We start from the raw sequence: 15,847 nt of genomic DNA, 5'->3' as shown, positions 1-15,847 counted from the left end.
AAATATGATGGGACATGCAGTTATACCATGCTTTTATTCTTCTTGTACCACAGCAATTTTAGCAAATTAAGTTACATTTCACAATTTTAACCGTTATGGTTTTATAGTTACATTTAGTGTTGTGGAACAGCCATGAAATGTTGGTTCTTATTAAATGCTACAAAAGCAGATATACAGCTCCGTTGATATAGGTCTTGTATTAGTACAGTTGCAAAATATGGGGTCACTGCAAAGGCAGGAGAGTAAACAACTTTTAAAAGCCCAAGCCTGACAGCAATGAGCCTGGGCCTTTCTAAGCCCTAGAAAGTCTTGTCAAGAAATTAGGCTTTTCTAAATAGCATGTCAAGAGCTAAAGTTCTTCAGCTTGTCGATAAAAGGTCTTAGAAACCGCAACATCTCGATAGAGACCACTGTTAAATCTTCCTTCTTAAGACTGCAGTTGGGGAGGTGCAAGGAACTATGCAACAAACGATTTAGGTCGCAACTGCAGATACAAATTGTGTAAGAGAACATTTTATTTCAAACAAGTCAAATATTTCTCAACCACAATCAGACCAAGGGTTATTCGTGTTGCCAGCTGGTCCCCTAGAAGAGAAAAGCAGACAGTTTAATAGCACACAAAACAGGCTTCAAAGAAAATCATGAAGTCTCCTGGAATTAGATGGTACAAAAAACACATGGTTCTAAAGTACTAAATCCTAGACTCCACAGAATACAAAACGCCTCAAGTCAAAGCTTTCATGAAACAAGGTGAGCATTACACAACCCACTGGATTCCTAGGTTTCATATTAATGTCGGATTCGTGGTGCCATGTAAGTGCGACTTTGCAAGTTGCAATAACGTTTCCCATCTCCTGGGAATCACTAGACAAATACACCATGGATCATGTAGCCCCTAAAAAGCCACTTTAAGCCACCTGCATGACTGCCGATTCTGTTCTACTATAGTGAACTTCCAACATTCTTGCAACATTTGGACTGACCTTGCAGTACAGCAGGCCATAGCAAGTAGTGTTTGCAAGAGGGTAGTCAGGGGACAATAAGCTAGCCAGCTAACATTAACTACAACAACATTGAGGATTACCTTTTCAAGACTGCAATTAGTTTTACAGCTTTAACCACATACTGTCTGTATTAATTGATCTAAAACAAATACTGCTATAAACAAGTTTTAAAGTATAGAAGCGGTACATTACAATGTTCACTGTGAGCAGCCATGCTGATTTGAGGTCACTCTAAACAGGGAAGGAACTTCCTTGAGAAGTAGCTGAGAAGACTACTCAAATTTTAAGTTGAGGGGGCATTTTCAGTGGCTTTTACCAGTTGTAGATGGGGAATTACAAGTTGCAATTTTTCCCCTCAAACACGGCATAAGGACTTCTAGATGCACGTTTTCACTGTACCGTTGCCTGATTGATCTCGTCTCATCCTCAAGCTGCAGTGGCTGTTGCAACAGCAGCACACCTGGTCAGCACCATATGCAGCAGTCCATCTAGGAAGAGATCATAATGCTTTAGTAGTCACAGCTCATCAGCACTGTACCATTTTAGGGTCATCGGAACATACCTATTGCTAGAAAATGAGCAAGCCTTGTGCTCAGCATCAGAAGGGTCAGATGCTGCTGTTGCCGTCAAGATGCATGTAATGTAGACCTGGCAAGAGAGTCCACGTCACCTTGATATTTAAAGGTGCCAGTTACACTGTAATCAGTCATTACTTACCAAGCTACCATTCCCTTGCTGAAACCTGAATGCCCTCATTTGAAACCCCTGCTTAGCTGCGCCAGTTTGGGGCATGAAGTGGGAACTGGGCGCTATGATCTCGGAAACAACCAGGCACCTAGAAGAATTTGCAGTTAGGGTTTTCTGGTCGGCTTACAAATGCACAAAGAGCCCCACTCACCCATAATTCTCAATGAAGGAATATCTGGGGACTGCATTTATGTCAGGGACAGCAGTGGCCACACAGCTGTCTACAAGGACATGCAGAGGCACATTTTTGAACGACAGTACCGATGCCTCAATATTTATAAGCTCACCCAGGTAGTACTGGTTGGATGGCCTTTCAGATATCCAGTCATCTACAAGAAGAAACTTCATTAGTAACTCATACTCAAACAAGCAACCAAGCTACAGTTTAACCATGATATAAACCCATCATGAGCCGCAAAGAGAAAACAAAAGGTTCCTCAGTAGCTTGGGTAGAATCATGGGATATCCAAGCAGGCATTAGAGTACCGCTGGGAGCATCACGGAATCTGGAAAGCATTTGAAAGAGACCAGGTTTAGTAGAGTTGTCCAAGTAAACCCAAACAGATTTAACATATGGAACAATACCTTGGATAGTGACACTCAATTGAAATGGAAATACCACTTAAAGGCTCTGAAGCAAAACCAAGGGTAAAGACATAGACCAGTTCATCCTCATTCACCTGAGAAAGAAGTAAAGCAAGCAATCACAAGATTTAAACAGAACCAAGGATTTCTAGAAATAAAGACTTACAGCCAACTTGCTGTTACAGCCATCCAGTTCAGATTCATAGATATGGACTTGAGAAGTAACATTTTCTCCTTTAGTAGCACAGCCTCCCAGGGTGAGAGCAGAAATATTGACGGGTTTACCATTACAAACAGATTTTTCTTCACTGCCACATGCACTGCAGTCTCATTGCACTCTACTGTTACACTCAAAGAAGAAAGAGAATCAAAGTGCCTTTCAAACTGCACTGGTGGTGCTTCTGAAGTAGCTTGAATTTTCCACAGTCTTGGCCATTGCACTCCAGCCAATCCAAAAGCAACACACAACAGTACAAAACCACCAACTTGTTTTAATTGCATTGCTATTGATTCTGAGAATTCTAAGTATACAAGTATAAGCTGGCTATTCCATTTTATACTGTATTTCAGGCACACCTTTTAATTATCTTAATTTAATTATCTTCTTCTAAACCTGTTGTTTAAGCGTTTGTGCTGCCTCACAGATGACACCAATTAGTATTTTATACTTCTTAACATCTGATTGGTTCAAAATTTATTTTTAGCCATTGATGGAGTTTGCCCAATAATGGTTGAGTGGCAGCTCTAACAGTTTATAAGTTACTACTAACTCAAGTGATCCAAAATTACACATAAGTCATAAAGACATTTAACAGTTCCTGTGTTTATAAAGAAAAAAAAGAAAAAACGCTAACTGGTCAGGCATAGTCAAAATATTTATTTATAATGATCTACTCTGTACATCCTCTAATGACTGGAAATCAAATCTAATTGAGGATGAATCAATACATGAACCTTAATCTTTAAGTAGGACCATATCAGCTTTTCCCAGTTGGTTTTATTGAAATAAATCTATATATGCTTGAGAAAACATTATGCTGGAAAGTCATTATAATATACAGATGTAAAGCTGATGTGACCAGCCTGATGTAGAGTGTTTTAATTTTTTACAAAGTATTTAACAGCAGTGTGCCTTCTATTAAATGCTATGTAACTCATGGTCAAGATCATGTCAGTTACAACATGAATTGCTGTAAGGTGCTTCAGTGTTTAATCTGCCCACCTGGAAAGCAAATCTTTGACCACTGACCAGGTTCTTTAAGCAAGAGACATCACTGGATTTAAAATGTGCAGTTTGCCCAAAGCTAAATTTGTAGGGATTGCTGGACCTTCTTCAGTTGATGGATGTTCATTGAATTACATTCAAGTATGCAGATTGATCATTTGGAATTTCTTAATTCCAATTAAGGGGGGGGGCGCTAATGCCATCTCAGGCAGGTTAGATTACAAGAAAAAAAAAAAAAAAAAATTCACTAAAGCAGATGCCTTTATATGATTACTAGCATAATTTAGAAGCTTGCAAGAAATATGACCATCCTTTTAGACTGATGGAGAGCTCTACCCAATTAACCAGTTCAAGAAAGTTGGATTTCAAAATAGAATGACTTCCAGCATAGTATGTGGTATTCCTTCAAGTCTATTCAACTGGGGACACCTGCTTTGAACAACTCAGTGCCAAGCTAGAAACATTCCCCAACACCAAGAGCCAGAAGGTGTAACAGCCTCCAAATTAAGTGCTCAGGACGCCAACAGTCCCAGTCTAGGCTGAAGACAACTTTGTTTATTTAGGCTTTAATAGCTTTTCTTGGGTAAAGGCACAAATTTGTAGGGACTACATGCATGGAGTGTTCTGGTAAAGTGGATCATTTTGATAACACAATGTCAGTTATTGTCTGGCTAGCCCTCCTAGTTATGCAGTCAATTAGTTGCCAGAGCCCCTGCTTGCACACTGCCCATTTAAAAGACACGCACATATCCAATTATATTAGAAGAAACAAGGCATCACAAGACATACAAGTCATAAAATTTTATTTAGACAGTCATTAGACAAGGACATTTTCCAGAACCATGATCGGGCCAAGGCTCACTTCTTTCTCCAGCTGCAAGCCTGGAAATAAAGGTAAAGTGCATGAATAGGTTACAAAGCTACAACTTCATCAGAATCATAGGTTATGTAGTAGCAATTCAAGACAAGTTACATGGTTCTCCCAAATACCTTGCTCTGATGACAGATCACGACCCTTCCTCAAACCACAGCTACTGCTGCAACAACTGCATACCTGGTCAGCACCATATGCAGCAGTCCATCTAGGAAGAAACAGTAGTGTTAGTAGTCACAGCTCAGCTGCACTGAACCAACACTGCCACAGTCATAGCAACATACCTGTTGCCTGAGAAGGAACAAGCCTTGTGCTCAGCATCAGCAGGGGCAGATGCTGCTGTTGCCTTCAAGATGCATGCAATATAGAACTGGCAACAAAGGGAGAACAAGTTACATTCTGACAGCAAAACAGGCCCATCACCCCTGACCAAACAGTCATCACCTACCCAGTTACTGTTCACATGCTGAAACTTGAATGCCTCCAGCTGAAACCCCAGTTTAGCCGCCTGAGTTTGGGGCATGAAGCGGGAACTGGAATGTGCAAGCTTGGCATCAATCAAGCACCTGGAAGGATTTACACAGTTAGGAATGTTCAGAACAGTTTACAAAGGCTCAAACAAAACCTCTCACCCATGGTTCTCAATGAAGGAATATCTGGGGACTGCATTTACATCAGGGACAGCAGTGGCCACACAGCTGTCTACAAAAACACGCAGGGGCACATGGCTGAACTGCACCACCGATGCCTCAATATTTATAAGCTCACCCAGCTGGAAGACGTAGTCTGAAGGTCTTTGAAATATCCAGTCATCTACAAGAAGCTTCATTAGTAACTCATCCTCAAACAAGCAAGCTACAGCTCAACCATGATACAAACCAGTCATGAGCCTCAGGAAGAAAAGGAGACGTTCCTCAGCAGCTTGAGCAGAAGCATATGGAATCCAAGCAGGCAGGAGAGCACTGCTACTCACATTGTGGAATCTGGAAAGCATTCAAGACAGGACCATCACAAATGAGCACATCCTCCAAGTAAACCCAAACAGATTGTGGAATTGAGCAATACCTCCTATAGTGACACTCAACAAAAGCCAGAGCACCAGGACTTCTTAGAATGGGAGCACTACTTATAGGTGCTGAAGCAATACCAAGGGTGAAGATGTAGACCAGCTCATTTGCAGTCACCTGAATGAGAGATGCAAGTGTAAATTGAAGTCTGATAGTGAGCTTAAAGCAAAACTAAAGGTATTTAAAATATAAGACTTACAGTCAACTTGCTGTTGCAGCCATGCAGTGGGGATTCATACACAAGGACTTGAGAAGAAACATCCACCCCTTTGGCAGCACAGCCTCCCAGTGTGAGAGCAGCAATATTGTGGGGTGCACTAGTACCAAACAGGTCTTTTCTCACCTCTACATACACTGCAGTCTCATTGCACCTTGCTGTTACACTCTGGGTAGGAACAGCATTAGACTGTCTCATGAAGTTCACTGGTGCTGGTGGGGTTGGGATTTGTGGTGCTGCTGGATAACGCCAAGTCAGTTTCTTCACTGGCCTCTGCATTACTTGCTGGTCTTGAGCATCTGAAGGATTTTGAAAGTGCAATCCAAGTGGGGCTACTGCAGGACTTCCACTCTGGGGACCACTTTGTGTCCACTGAGAAGGCAACCCAGCACTCACTTGCAGTGAAGAATGACTTGGCTTGTTAGGTTGAAGCCCAGCAGGAACATTGATCAATCCTGGCCATTGTGCTGCTGACAACCCAACTGCCAATAACAGTAGCTGCACACCAAACCCCACTTGGTTGAAATCCATTGCTCTTACCAAACAACTGCAAGTACACCACTACTTGGAGAGCACCTCCTATTTATGAAGGCAGGTATTCAAGCGTTTCTTAACATCCTGAAGTTCTTCTGAGCCTGTTGAGTTACTAATTGGTCTGCCTAACAGGTGACAGCAATTAGAATTTTACTGCCCCTTGCATTTGATTGGACCAAGTGCTTAATTCTCTTAATTGTCTAGGTCACATGACCTAGCTAAGCAATTTGCCAAACAGAGAACTAAAATGTAACTTTAGTCCTTGATTGAGGATGTGAGGTAAAAAAGAAATATAAAAAACTGAAATGTCTTGTGTTGCCACAGGACATTTATTGTGAGTTGCAAAAAAAATCCCATACTTGCAGCTTAATTAAAATGTCACAGATTACGTGCATCTTGATGGCAACAGCAGCATTTGCCCCTCCTGATGCTGAGCACAAAGCTTGCTTATTCTCTAGCAATAGGTATGTTTCGATGACCCAAAAATGGGACAGTGCAGATGAGCTGTGACTACTAAAGCATGGACTGCTGCATATGGTGCTGACCAGGTGTGCAGCTGTTGCAACAGACACTGCAGCTTGAGGAAGGGACAAGATCAATTAGGCAAAGGTACAGTGAAAATGTGCATCTGGAAATCCTTATGCAGTCTTTGAGGCAAAGTTTCAATTTGTAATTCCCCATCTACAACTAATAAAAGCCACTGAAAAATGCCCTTCCATCTTCTCAGCTACTTCTCAAAGAAGTTCCTTCCCTGTTTAGAGTGACCTCAAATCAACATGACCGCTCACAGTGAACAGTGGGAAGTACTGCTTCTATACTTTCAAATTGGTTTATAGAAGTAGAAAGGTACCAGCAGACACTCAGGCCTGTAACTGAAGGTCCAGTAAAAGTGGCCTTTCAGGAGCTACATGCGTTTGTGTTGGGCTCTATGGTGAATTTGTCTAGTAATTCCCATGAGGTGGGAAATGATGTTATTGCGACTCGCAAGGCACCATAAATCCAACATTAACGAACCCTAGGGATCCAGTGGCTTGTGTAATGCTCACCTTGTTTCAGCACATGACTTGGTTCATGAAGGCTTTGACTGGATGAATTATGTATTCTGTGGAGTCTGGACTTTGGAAGCATGTGTTTTTGTACCTTCAAATTCCAGGAGACTTCGTGGTTTTCTTTACAGCCTTTTCTTTTTGTATGCTACTGAACTTTTGTCTGCTTTCTCTTCTAGGTTACCAGCTGGCAACACACGTAACCCTTGGTCAGATCAGCGTTGAGGAAAATGTTTGACTTGTTTTTGAAATAAAATGTTTTTATTACAAGATTTGTGTGTGCTGTTGTGACTTAAATCAAGAGAGCTAGCCCTAGCCTTTAATCAGTGTGTAAAGGTGCAGCTTTATGTAAAATAACAGTTTTTTGCATAGCTTTGTGACAATGTTCATTAAGTGCTACATGAATTTAATAAATTTACAGACCTTCTTATTAAGGTGGTGTGTGTGTGTGTGTATAGATGTATGTATATAAGATTGTAGAGTTATGTTAACACGAACCAGTCTTGTGGCTTATCACAAATAAATCTTGTGTCCTCTGTGTTCTTTAAAACGAGCACACTTCCAGAGAGCACAGTCAAAATTGCAAACTATTTTTTACACTGCCAAGATTCTGTGTGGAGGTACAACCCCAATAGTTCTGCTAACATGAACCAGTCTTGTATTTCAAACAGCATGGAAGGAGAGCCTCCTGAACTATAGAAAATCTCTTAGTGATGCTAGATCAGTCTATCTCTCTACCTTAAAAGATAACAATTTGAGATTTCTATTCAAAACGGTCGCAAAATTAACTAGGGATAAAACCACCAGAGACAATCATTACATAGCAGCGAAGCGTTCATGAATTTTTTTTCATTGGTAAAGTTGCAAATGTTAGAGATGAAATTCAGGCTATTAAATTCAAACCAGACAGTATTATAACTAACCCTATAGACGATAATATAGCAATATCTGATCAACGTTTAGAATGTGTTACTCCCTTTAGAGAGACTGGACTAGCTTCATTAATCTCTTCAGAGAAATCATCAACTTGCATACTAGATCCTGTACCTACATGTTTCTTTAAACAGATTTGTCCTGGAGTAATTGAACCACTTTTAAATATAATCAGTTCTTCCCTTAGCACTGGCTATGTACCTAAATGACTTAAATTAGCAGTTATTAAACCCCTGTTTAAAAAACCTGACCTTGACCCCTCTCAACTGTCCAGCTATAGACCTATATCAAATCTCCCCTTCACCTCCAAGATCTTAGAAAAGGTTGTAACACAGCAGCTATGCTCGTACTTACATAGGAACAACATTCATGAAACATTTAGCACAGAGACAGCATTAGTTAAAGTAGTAAACAACCTACTACTAGCCTCTGATCAGGGTTGTGTCCCCTTGCTTGTGTTACTTGACCTTAGTGCAGCTTTTGATGCTATAGATAATACTATTCTCCTTGATAGATTAGAAAATGTTGTTGGCATTAAGGGAACGGTCCTCTCCTGGCTCAGGTCTTATTTGACAGATCGTTATCAGTTCTTACATGTAAATGGAGACTTCTCCTCGCATTCCGAGATTAAATTTGGTGTTCCACAAGGTTCTGTTTTAGGCCCACTACTTTTTACTTTATATATGCTACCTCTAGGTCAAATTATTCGTAAACATGGAATTAGCTTCCACTGTTATGTTGATGATACACAGTTGTATGTTCCAGCGAAGCCAGAGGACAGACAGCAGCTTAATAAAATTGAGAAATGTGTAAAGGACATTAGACGTTGGATGCTAACTAACTTCCTTTTACTTCATTCTGATAAGACAGAAGTACTTGTATTAGGACCACGTGTAGCTAGAAGTAAGCTTTCTGATCACACAGTAATTCTGGATGGACTTTCTGTTTCATCATGTACAGCAGTAAAAGACCTTGGTGTGATTATTGATTCCAGTCTTTCATTTGATGCTCATGTAGATAATATTACTAGGATAGCCTTCTTTCATCTCAGAAATATTTCTAAGATAAGAAATATAATGTAAATACGTGATGCAGAAATATTAGTTCATGCTTTCGTCACCTCTAGACTAGATTACTGTAATGCCTTACTGTCTGGATGTTCCAGTAGGAGCATAAACAATCTCCAGTTAGTCCAGAATGCAGTTGCTAGAGTCCTAACTAGAACCAGAAGATATGACCATATCACCCCGATCTGCATTGGCTCCCAGTGAAATCTCGCATTGATTATAAAATACTATTATTAACCTATAAAGCACTAAACGGTCTCGCGCCACAGAATCTAAGCGACTTTTTGGTTTTCTACGATCCACCACGCCTACTTAGATCAAAAGGTGCAGGCTATTTGACGGTACCTCGAATAGTGAAGGCTACAGCAGGGGAAGAGCTTTCTCTTATAGAGCACCACAGTTATGGAACAGTCTTCCAATTAGTGTTCGAGACTCAGACACAGTCTCAGTGTTTAAGTCTAGGCTTAAAACGTATTTGTTTACTCAAGCCTACCATGACTAGACTTTCTGTTACGCTAAGCACAGTCCTAATAAACTTTTCTCTCCCTCTCTCCTTCTGCCGAGCCACACACGATTTTATGGAGATAGCAGAGATCCTGATCCTCTCTGTTCTCCAGACCTGCCTGATCCGTTTCGGATGTCCTACTTGGATGGAGCTCTCATCTACTCCAAGTCCAGATTGCTGGGACTACGGCTGCTTCTAAGGCCAAACAGATTTCATATAAATCCATAATTAACTTTTTCACACTATCTGTTGTTTCCCAGATGAGGACGGGTTCCCTTCTGAGTCTGGTTCCTCTCAAGGTTTCTTCCTCTTAACATCTTAGGGAGTTTTTCCTTGCCACCGTTGCCACTCAGTGGCTTGCTCAGTTGGGATAAATTCACACCTTTAATATCTATATACCATGTTGATATTTCTGTAAAGCTGCTTTGAGACAATGTCTATTGTAAAAAGCGCTATACAAATCAAATTGAATGGAATTGAATTGAATTGTGGCTTATCCCAAACAAATCTTCTGTCATCGGTATTCTTTAAAACAAGCACACTTCCAGAGAGCACACAGGCTTAACACTGAGCACACTTCATGCATTGCCCTTCGTTTTTGTTTCTGCCAGATGGAGTTTTCTGTATAACGTGGGTGATATAGAGCACGTGGGGAAGGCAACTGTGTGTAGCGCCATTCGTGTACAGTATGGCTTGCACTCGAAGGGTTCGTCAACACTTTTGTGCAGGGCCCTGGCAATTTCAGGTTTCCAAATGTGATTGGATGCATTGATGGAGCTATTAAAGCGCCTTCAGTGAATGAAGGAGACTATGTTAATAGGAAATCATTCCATAGCATCAATGTGCAGCTAACAGTAGAATATTGGGTGCTGAATCAAGGTTTAACAAATTAAATGCCATAATATGTGACTCATCCCACCTCACCAACATGGAATCAAAAATGACCAGGGTCTGTACCCAATACCAGAATATTCAGAGGCCCCCTACTCTTTATGAAAATGATCAAGAGGAACCCCCAGTTAACCAGTGGACTAAAGAGATTGCAGGGTGTTACAAGATGTGATCTGCCAAAATCACTTCTTATTAAAAGACTAATGCACAAAGTAAACAGTTAAGTGTGGTTCATTGTTTCTTTATTTCCTGTATTTTGAAAAAGACATTTATATTTATTACTTTACCATTCAGCAATAAATGACAGAATCATCACTAGGCAAATATGGCCATTTTTATGTTCAACTTTTTTCCTCCATTTGAAGTTGTAGAAGGTCCATCCATGTCACTTTTTCTAATTTGCATTGGAAAATGGACCTTATACAGCTCCTTTCCAGGAAGACTAAATTAACATTCAATGTAACTGATATTATATATGTCTAATGCACAGAGACCAAATATATTTAATCAGCACAACTGCAAACAATTTTATACACTGCCAAGTTTCTGTGTGGAGGTAGATGGACCCTCCTCTGTACAGGAATTGCCATAATCTTTAAGGGGACAATGACAAAGTTTTAATAATCACATGGTCTCTTCTTCTACATCCTACAGTGAAAATTACTAATGATGTTTGGTCTAGCAAACAGAAACAATATCTGAAGACAATAATCACTTTCAACTGTGGCAGGATGTGCTGTTGCAGAAGGGTGGATTAATACAATGTGTCCATCAGCAACTGTAAGAATATGAAATCATGTACAATCTGAAAAAAAAATACAACCAATATACAAAGACATAAGGAACATCTAGTAGGGGCACTAGAATTAAGATTACAGTACATACTATATGCAGTAAAATAAAATAATAATAATAATAATAATTGCCAATAAAGAGGTATTTTAAAATTCCTTTTTTTAGACCGTGGCAATGTTTATTGTCATCTTGATTGTTTAAGGATTAATCAATTAAAGCACTGGACACTTACAACAACAAAAAAACATTTTACCAAGCCACTGGTTAGCACGTTCGCCTCACACCTCCAGGGTCCGGGGTTCGATTCCCGCCAGGGCCATGTGTGTGCAGAGTTTGCATGTTCTCCCCGTGCTGCGGGGGTTTCCTCCGGGTACTCCGGTTTCCTCCCCCAGTCCAAAGACATGCATGGTAGGCTTATTGGCGTGTCTAAAGTGTCCGCAGTGTATGAATGGGTGTGTGAGTGTGTATGTGATTGTGCCCTGCGATGGACTGGCACCCTGTCCAGGGTCTACCCCGCCTTGTGCCCGATGCTTCCTGGGATAGGCTCCAGGTTCCTCCACGACCCTGAAAAGGAGTAAGCGGTTGAAGATGGATGGATGGATGGATGGAACTGCCCCCTTGAGGGACAGTGCCAGCTCCTCAGCCAGAGTGAGGGAAGGTGCTGGTGGTCCCCCACCCATTTTATGGGCCTCTGCTTTTGTCTTGTGGCTATATAGAACCTAGAGGAAGGTTATTATAGAATGTTGGGCCAATTAGTTAGGTTACAATTTAGGAAGTTTATGAAATATCTTTTTTGTGTTTCATTTTTATTTGGCTCCAAGCTCTTCTGGGTCCAGAAAAATTACACCTGATAAAATAAAAAGCCTATTATATTATTAGTACTATGTACAATGTTAAGATGTTGATGCAAGGCTAAATGTAAATTCATATCTATTAAATGTTACGGCATGGGTATAATAGGATCAATGTTTAATTTAGCATCATAATGAAACGAAACTTTTCAGATATTTATGAACTTATGAATTCAAGCATTTACTCAATCTGGTACTTTTCCCCAAGCTAGCTCTCTCTCTCCTAATGAATGGTTTATATTTCTGGTAAGCATGCATTAAAACCTCTAAATCTGCTTCGCTGAAGTATGCAGCTCACTTTTTTTCTGTGGTGGCTTTCAATGGTGACTCCTGAAATGGGTGATCCATTGATAATGTCTTTATTTACTCACTGAGCAAGCACATTACATCTGAGTTACCAATTGGTGTTTGACTGAACTTACTCTTAACCGGTGTTCTGGAACTGACATACTCCGAGTAAGCAAGGGTTGGGTTAATCAACTGAGAGCTCAGGGTTTATGTGACAGTAAGTTAACCCTGTTTTTTGGAATACCCCCCAGCAATACCCCATACAGCAATAGCCCCACTTTAATTAAGCTGCAGGTATGGGTTTTTTTTTTTGTAGCTTACAATAAATGTCCTGTGGCAACACAAGACATTTCAGTTTTTTATATTTCTTTTTGACCTCACGTCCTCAATCAAGGACTAATGTTACATTTCAGTTCTATGTTTGGCAAATTGCTTAGCTAGGTCATGTGACCTATACAATTAAAAGAATTAAGCGCTTCGTCCAATCAAATGCAAGGTGGAGTAAAATTCTAATTGTTGTCATCTGTTAGGCAGCCTAATTAGTAACTCAACAGGCTCAGAAGAACATCAGGATGTTAAGAAATGCTTGAATACCTGCCTGCATAAATAGGAGGTGCTCTCCAACTAGTGACGTATTTGCCGGTGTCTGTTAACAGCGATGGGTTTCAACCAAGTGGGGTTTGGTGTGCTGTTGATATTGGCAGTTGGGTTATCAGCAGCACAATGGCCAGGCTTGAGGAATGTTTCTGCTGGGCTTCAACCTAACAAGCCAGATCATTCTCCACTGCAAGTGAGTGCTGGGTTGCCTTCTCAGTGGATGCAAAGTGGTCCCCAGAGTGGAAGCCCTACTGTAGTCCCACTTGGGCTGCATCTTCAAAATCCTTCAGATGCGCAAGACCAGCAAGTAATGCAGAGGCCAGTGAAGAAGCTGACTTGGCGTTTTCCAGCAGCACCACAAATCCCAACCCCACCAGCACCAGTGAACTTCATGAGACAGTCTAATGCTGTTCCTACCCAGAGTGTAACAGCAAGGTGCAATGAGACTGCAGTGTATGTAGAGATGAGAAAAGACCTGTTTGGTACTCGTGCACCCCTCAATATTACTGCTCTCACACTGGGAGGCTGTGCTGCCAAAGGGGTGGATGTTTCTTCTCAAGTCCTTGTGTATGAATCCCCACTGCATGGCTGCAACAGCAAGTTGACTGTAAGTCTTCTATTGCTAAATACCTTAGTTGTGCTTTAAGCTCACTATCAGACCTCAATTTATACTTGTATCTTTCATTCAGGTTACTGCAAATGAGCTGGTCTACATCTTCACCCTTGGTATTGCTTCAGTGCCCTTAAGTAGTGCTCCCATTTTAAGAAGTCCTGGTGCTATGGTTTTCATTGAGTGTCACTATATGAGGTACTGCTCCATTCCAAGATCTGTTTGGGTTTACTTGGGAAGATGTGCCCATCTCTGATGGTCCTGTTCTGAATGCTTCCCAGATTCCACAATGTGAGTAGCGGTGCTCTCCTGCCTGCTTGGATTCCATATGCTTCTGCCCAAGCTGCTGAGGAACGTCTCCTCTTCTTCCTGAGGCTCATGACTGGTTTGTATCATGGTTGAACTGTAGCTTGCTTGTTTGAGGATGAGTTACTAATGAAGCTTTTTGTAGATGACTGGATATTTGAAAGACCTTCAGACTACGTTTTCCAGCTGGGTGAGCTTATAAATATTGAGGCATCAGTGGTGCAGTTCAACCATGTGCCCCTGCGTGTCTTTGTGGACAGCTGTGTGGCCACTGCTGTCCCTGATGTAAATGCAGTCCCCAGATATTCGTTCATTGAGAACCATGGGTGAGTGAGGTTTGTTTGAGGCTTTGTAAGCTGTCCTGAATGTTCCTAACTGTAAATCCTTCCAGGTGCTTGATTGATGCCAAGCTTGCGCATTCCAGTTCCCGCTTCATGCCCCAGACTCAGGCGGCTAAACTGGGGTTTCAGCTGGAGGCATTCAAGTTTCAGCATGTGAACAGTAACTGGGTAGGTGATGACTGTTTGGTCAGGGGTGATGGGCCTGTTTAGCTGCCAGAATGTAACTTGTTCTCCCTTTGTTGCCAGTTCTATATTGCATGCATCTTGAAGGCAACAGCATCATCTGCCCCTGCTGATGCTGAGCACAAGGCTTGTTCCTTCTCAGGCAATAGGTATGTTCCTGTGGCAGTGTTGGTACAGTGCAGGTGTGCTGTGACTACTAATGCACTACTGTTTCTTTCTAGATGGACTGCTGCATATGGTGCTGACCAGGTATGCAGTTGTTGCAGCAGTAGCTGTGGTTTGAGGAAGGGTCGTGATCTGTCATCAGAGCAAGGTATTTGGGAGAATAATGTTCATGTAATTTTGTCCTTTTGCTCTATGACCTGAATTGCCACTACACACCCATGATTCTGTTGGCATTGTGGTTTTGTACCCTGTCCATGCACTCTACCTTTATTTGCAGGCTTGCAGCTGGAGAAAGAAGTGAGCCTTGGCCCGATCATGGTTCTAGAAAATGCCTGGTAGTCTCATGCCCCTTTGTCTAAATAAAATTTTATAATTTGCATGTCTGGTGATGCTTTGTTACTTCTGACACACAATTGGGTATGGGCAGAGTGCAACCAGGGTCTCTGACAACTAATAGACTGCATAACTAAGAGGGCTAGCCAGAAGATAACTGACATTAAGGTGCCATCCAAATGATCTACTTTACCAGAACACTCCATGCCTGTGGTATCTACAGATTTGTGCCTTTACCTAAGAAAAGCTATTGACAAAAGACTTGAATAAACCAAGATGTTTTCTGCCTGGACTGGGACTGTTGGAGTCCTGAACACTTAATTGGGAGGTGAAGTTGCACCTTATGGCTCTTGGTGTTTGTGGAATGTTTCTAGCTTGGCATGGATGTGGTGTTTAAAGCAGTTGTTGACTAGACTTGAAGGAATAATACATGGTGTGCTGGAAGGGTTTTTCAATTTCTACACCAACTTTCTTGAACTCTCTGTTCCTATTTGGTTAAATGGGTAGGGTTTGGGGTTTTTTTTTTTTTTTTTTTTTTGCAAGCTTCTAAATGATACTTGTATCCACATAAAGGCATCTGCATTAGTGCTAGTTTTTTGGTAACATGGGCTAGCTAGGATTTGCTGTTGTGCATGCTATTAATTGAAGTAAGATGCTGGACTTGAACACACATGAATCTCCAC

At 41.2% G+C, this 15,847-nt stretch overlaps 2 protein-coding genes across 5 annotated transcripts in view; one reads left to right on the top strand and one right to left on the bottom strand.

The window, feature by feature from the left end:
* Nucleotides 1–499: 499 nt before the first annotated feature.
* The window catches only part of LOC108259392 (zona pellucida sperm-binding protein 3), a 37,863-nt gene continuing 22,515 nt past the window's right edge, over nucleotides 500–15,847 (bottom strand). Inside the window, exons 1-8 of one of the 3 annotated variants that reach the window (XM_053676318.1) lie at nucleotides 5,702–6,332; nucleotides 5,501–5,619; nucleotides 5,315–5,418; nucleotides 5,068–5,248; nucleotides 4,884–5,001; nucleotides 4,720–4,805; nucleotides 1,404–1,492; nucleotides 500–585 (exon numbers count right to left, since the gene is read on the bottom strand). In XM_053676318.1, coding sequence (XP_053532293.1) covers nucleotides 515–585; nucleotides 1,404–1,492; nucleotides 4,720–4,805; nucleotides 4,884–5,001; nucleotides 5,068–5,248; nucleotides 5,315–5,418; nucleotides 5,501–5,619; nucleotides 5,702–6,250 — 1,317 coding nt within the window. In that variant the 5' untranslated portion in view covers nucleotides 6,251–6,332 and the 3' untranslated portion in view covers nucleotides 500–514. Of the gene's footprint in view, nucleotides 586–1,403; nucleotides 1,493–4,347; nucleotides 4,444–4,551; nucleotides 4,644–4,719; nucleotides 4,806–4,883; nucleotides 5,002–5,067; nucleotides 5,249–5,314; nucleotides 5,419–5,500; nucleotides 5,620–5,701; nucleotides 6,333–15,847 lie in introns of those variants that run through there. The other 2 variants (XM_017458863.3, XM_053676323.1) reach the window with 2 other exon arrangements.
* LOC108259405 (zona pellucida sperm-binding protein 3) overlaps nucleotides 13,252–15,847 on the top strand; it is a 90,917-nt gene continuing 88,321 nt past the window's right edge. Inside the window, exons 1-7 of one of the 2 annotated variants that reach the window (XR_008393573.1) lie at nucleotides 13,253–13,833; nucleotides 13,916–14,034; nucleotides 14,118–14,221; nucleotides 14,288–14,468; nucleotides 14,534–14,651; nucleotides 14,888–14,979; nucleotides 15,109–15,210. Coding sequence is in view for 1 of the 2 variants with exons in the window: in XM_053676329.1 (XP_053532304.1) it covers nucleotides 13,288–13,833 (546 nt within the window). In the remaining variant the exon portion in view is untranslated. Of the gene's footprint in view, nucleotides 13,834–13,915; nucleotides 14,035–14,117; nucleotides 14,222–14,287; nucleotides 14,469–14,533; nucleotides 14,652–14,887; nucleotides 14,980–15,108; nucleotides 15,211–15,847 lie in introns of those variants that run through there. The other variant, XM_053676329.1, reaches the window with a different exon arrangement.

Source organism: Ictalurus punctatus, chromosome 2, assembly GCF_001660625.3.
Source record: "Ictalurus punctatus breed USDA103 chromosome 2, Coco_2.0, whole genome shotgun sequence".
Taxonomy (NCBI): domain Eukaryota; kingdom Metazoa; phylum Chordata; class Actinopteri; order Siluriformes; family Ictaluridae; genus Ictalurus; species Ictalurus punctatus.
Note: the sequence above shows the minus strand (reverse complement) of the source record. Positions and strands in the feature narration are given on the sequence as shown.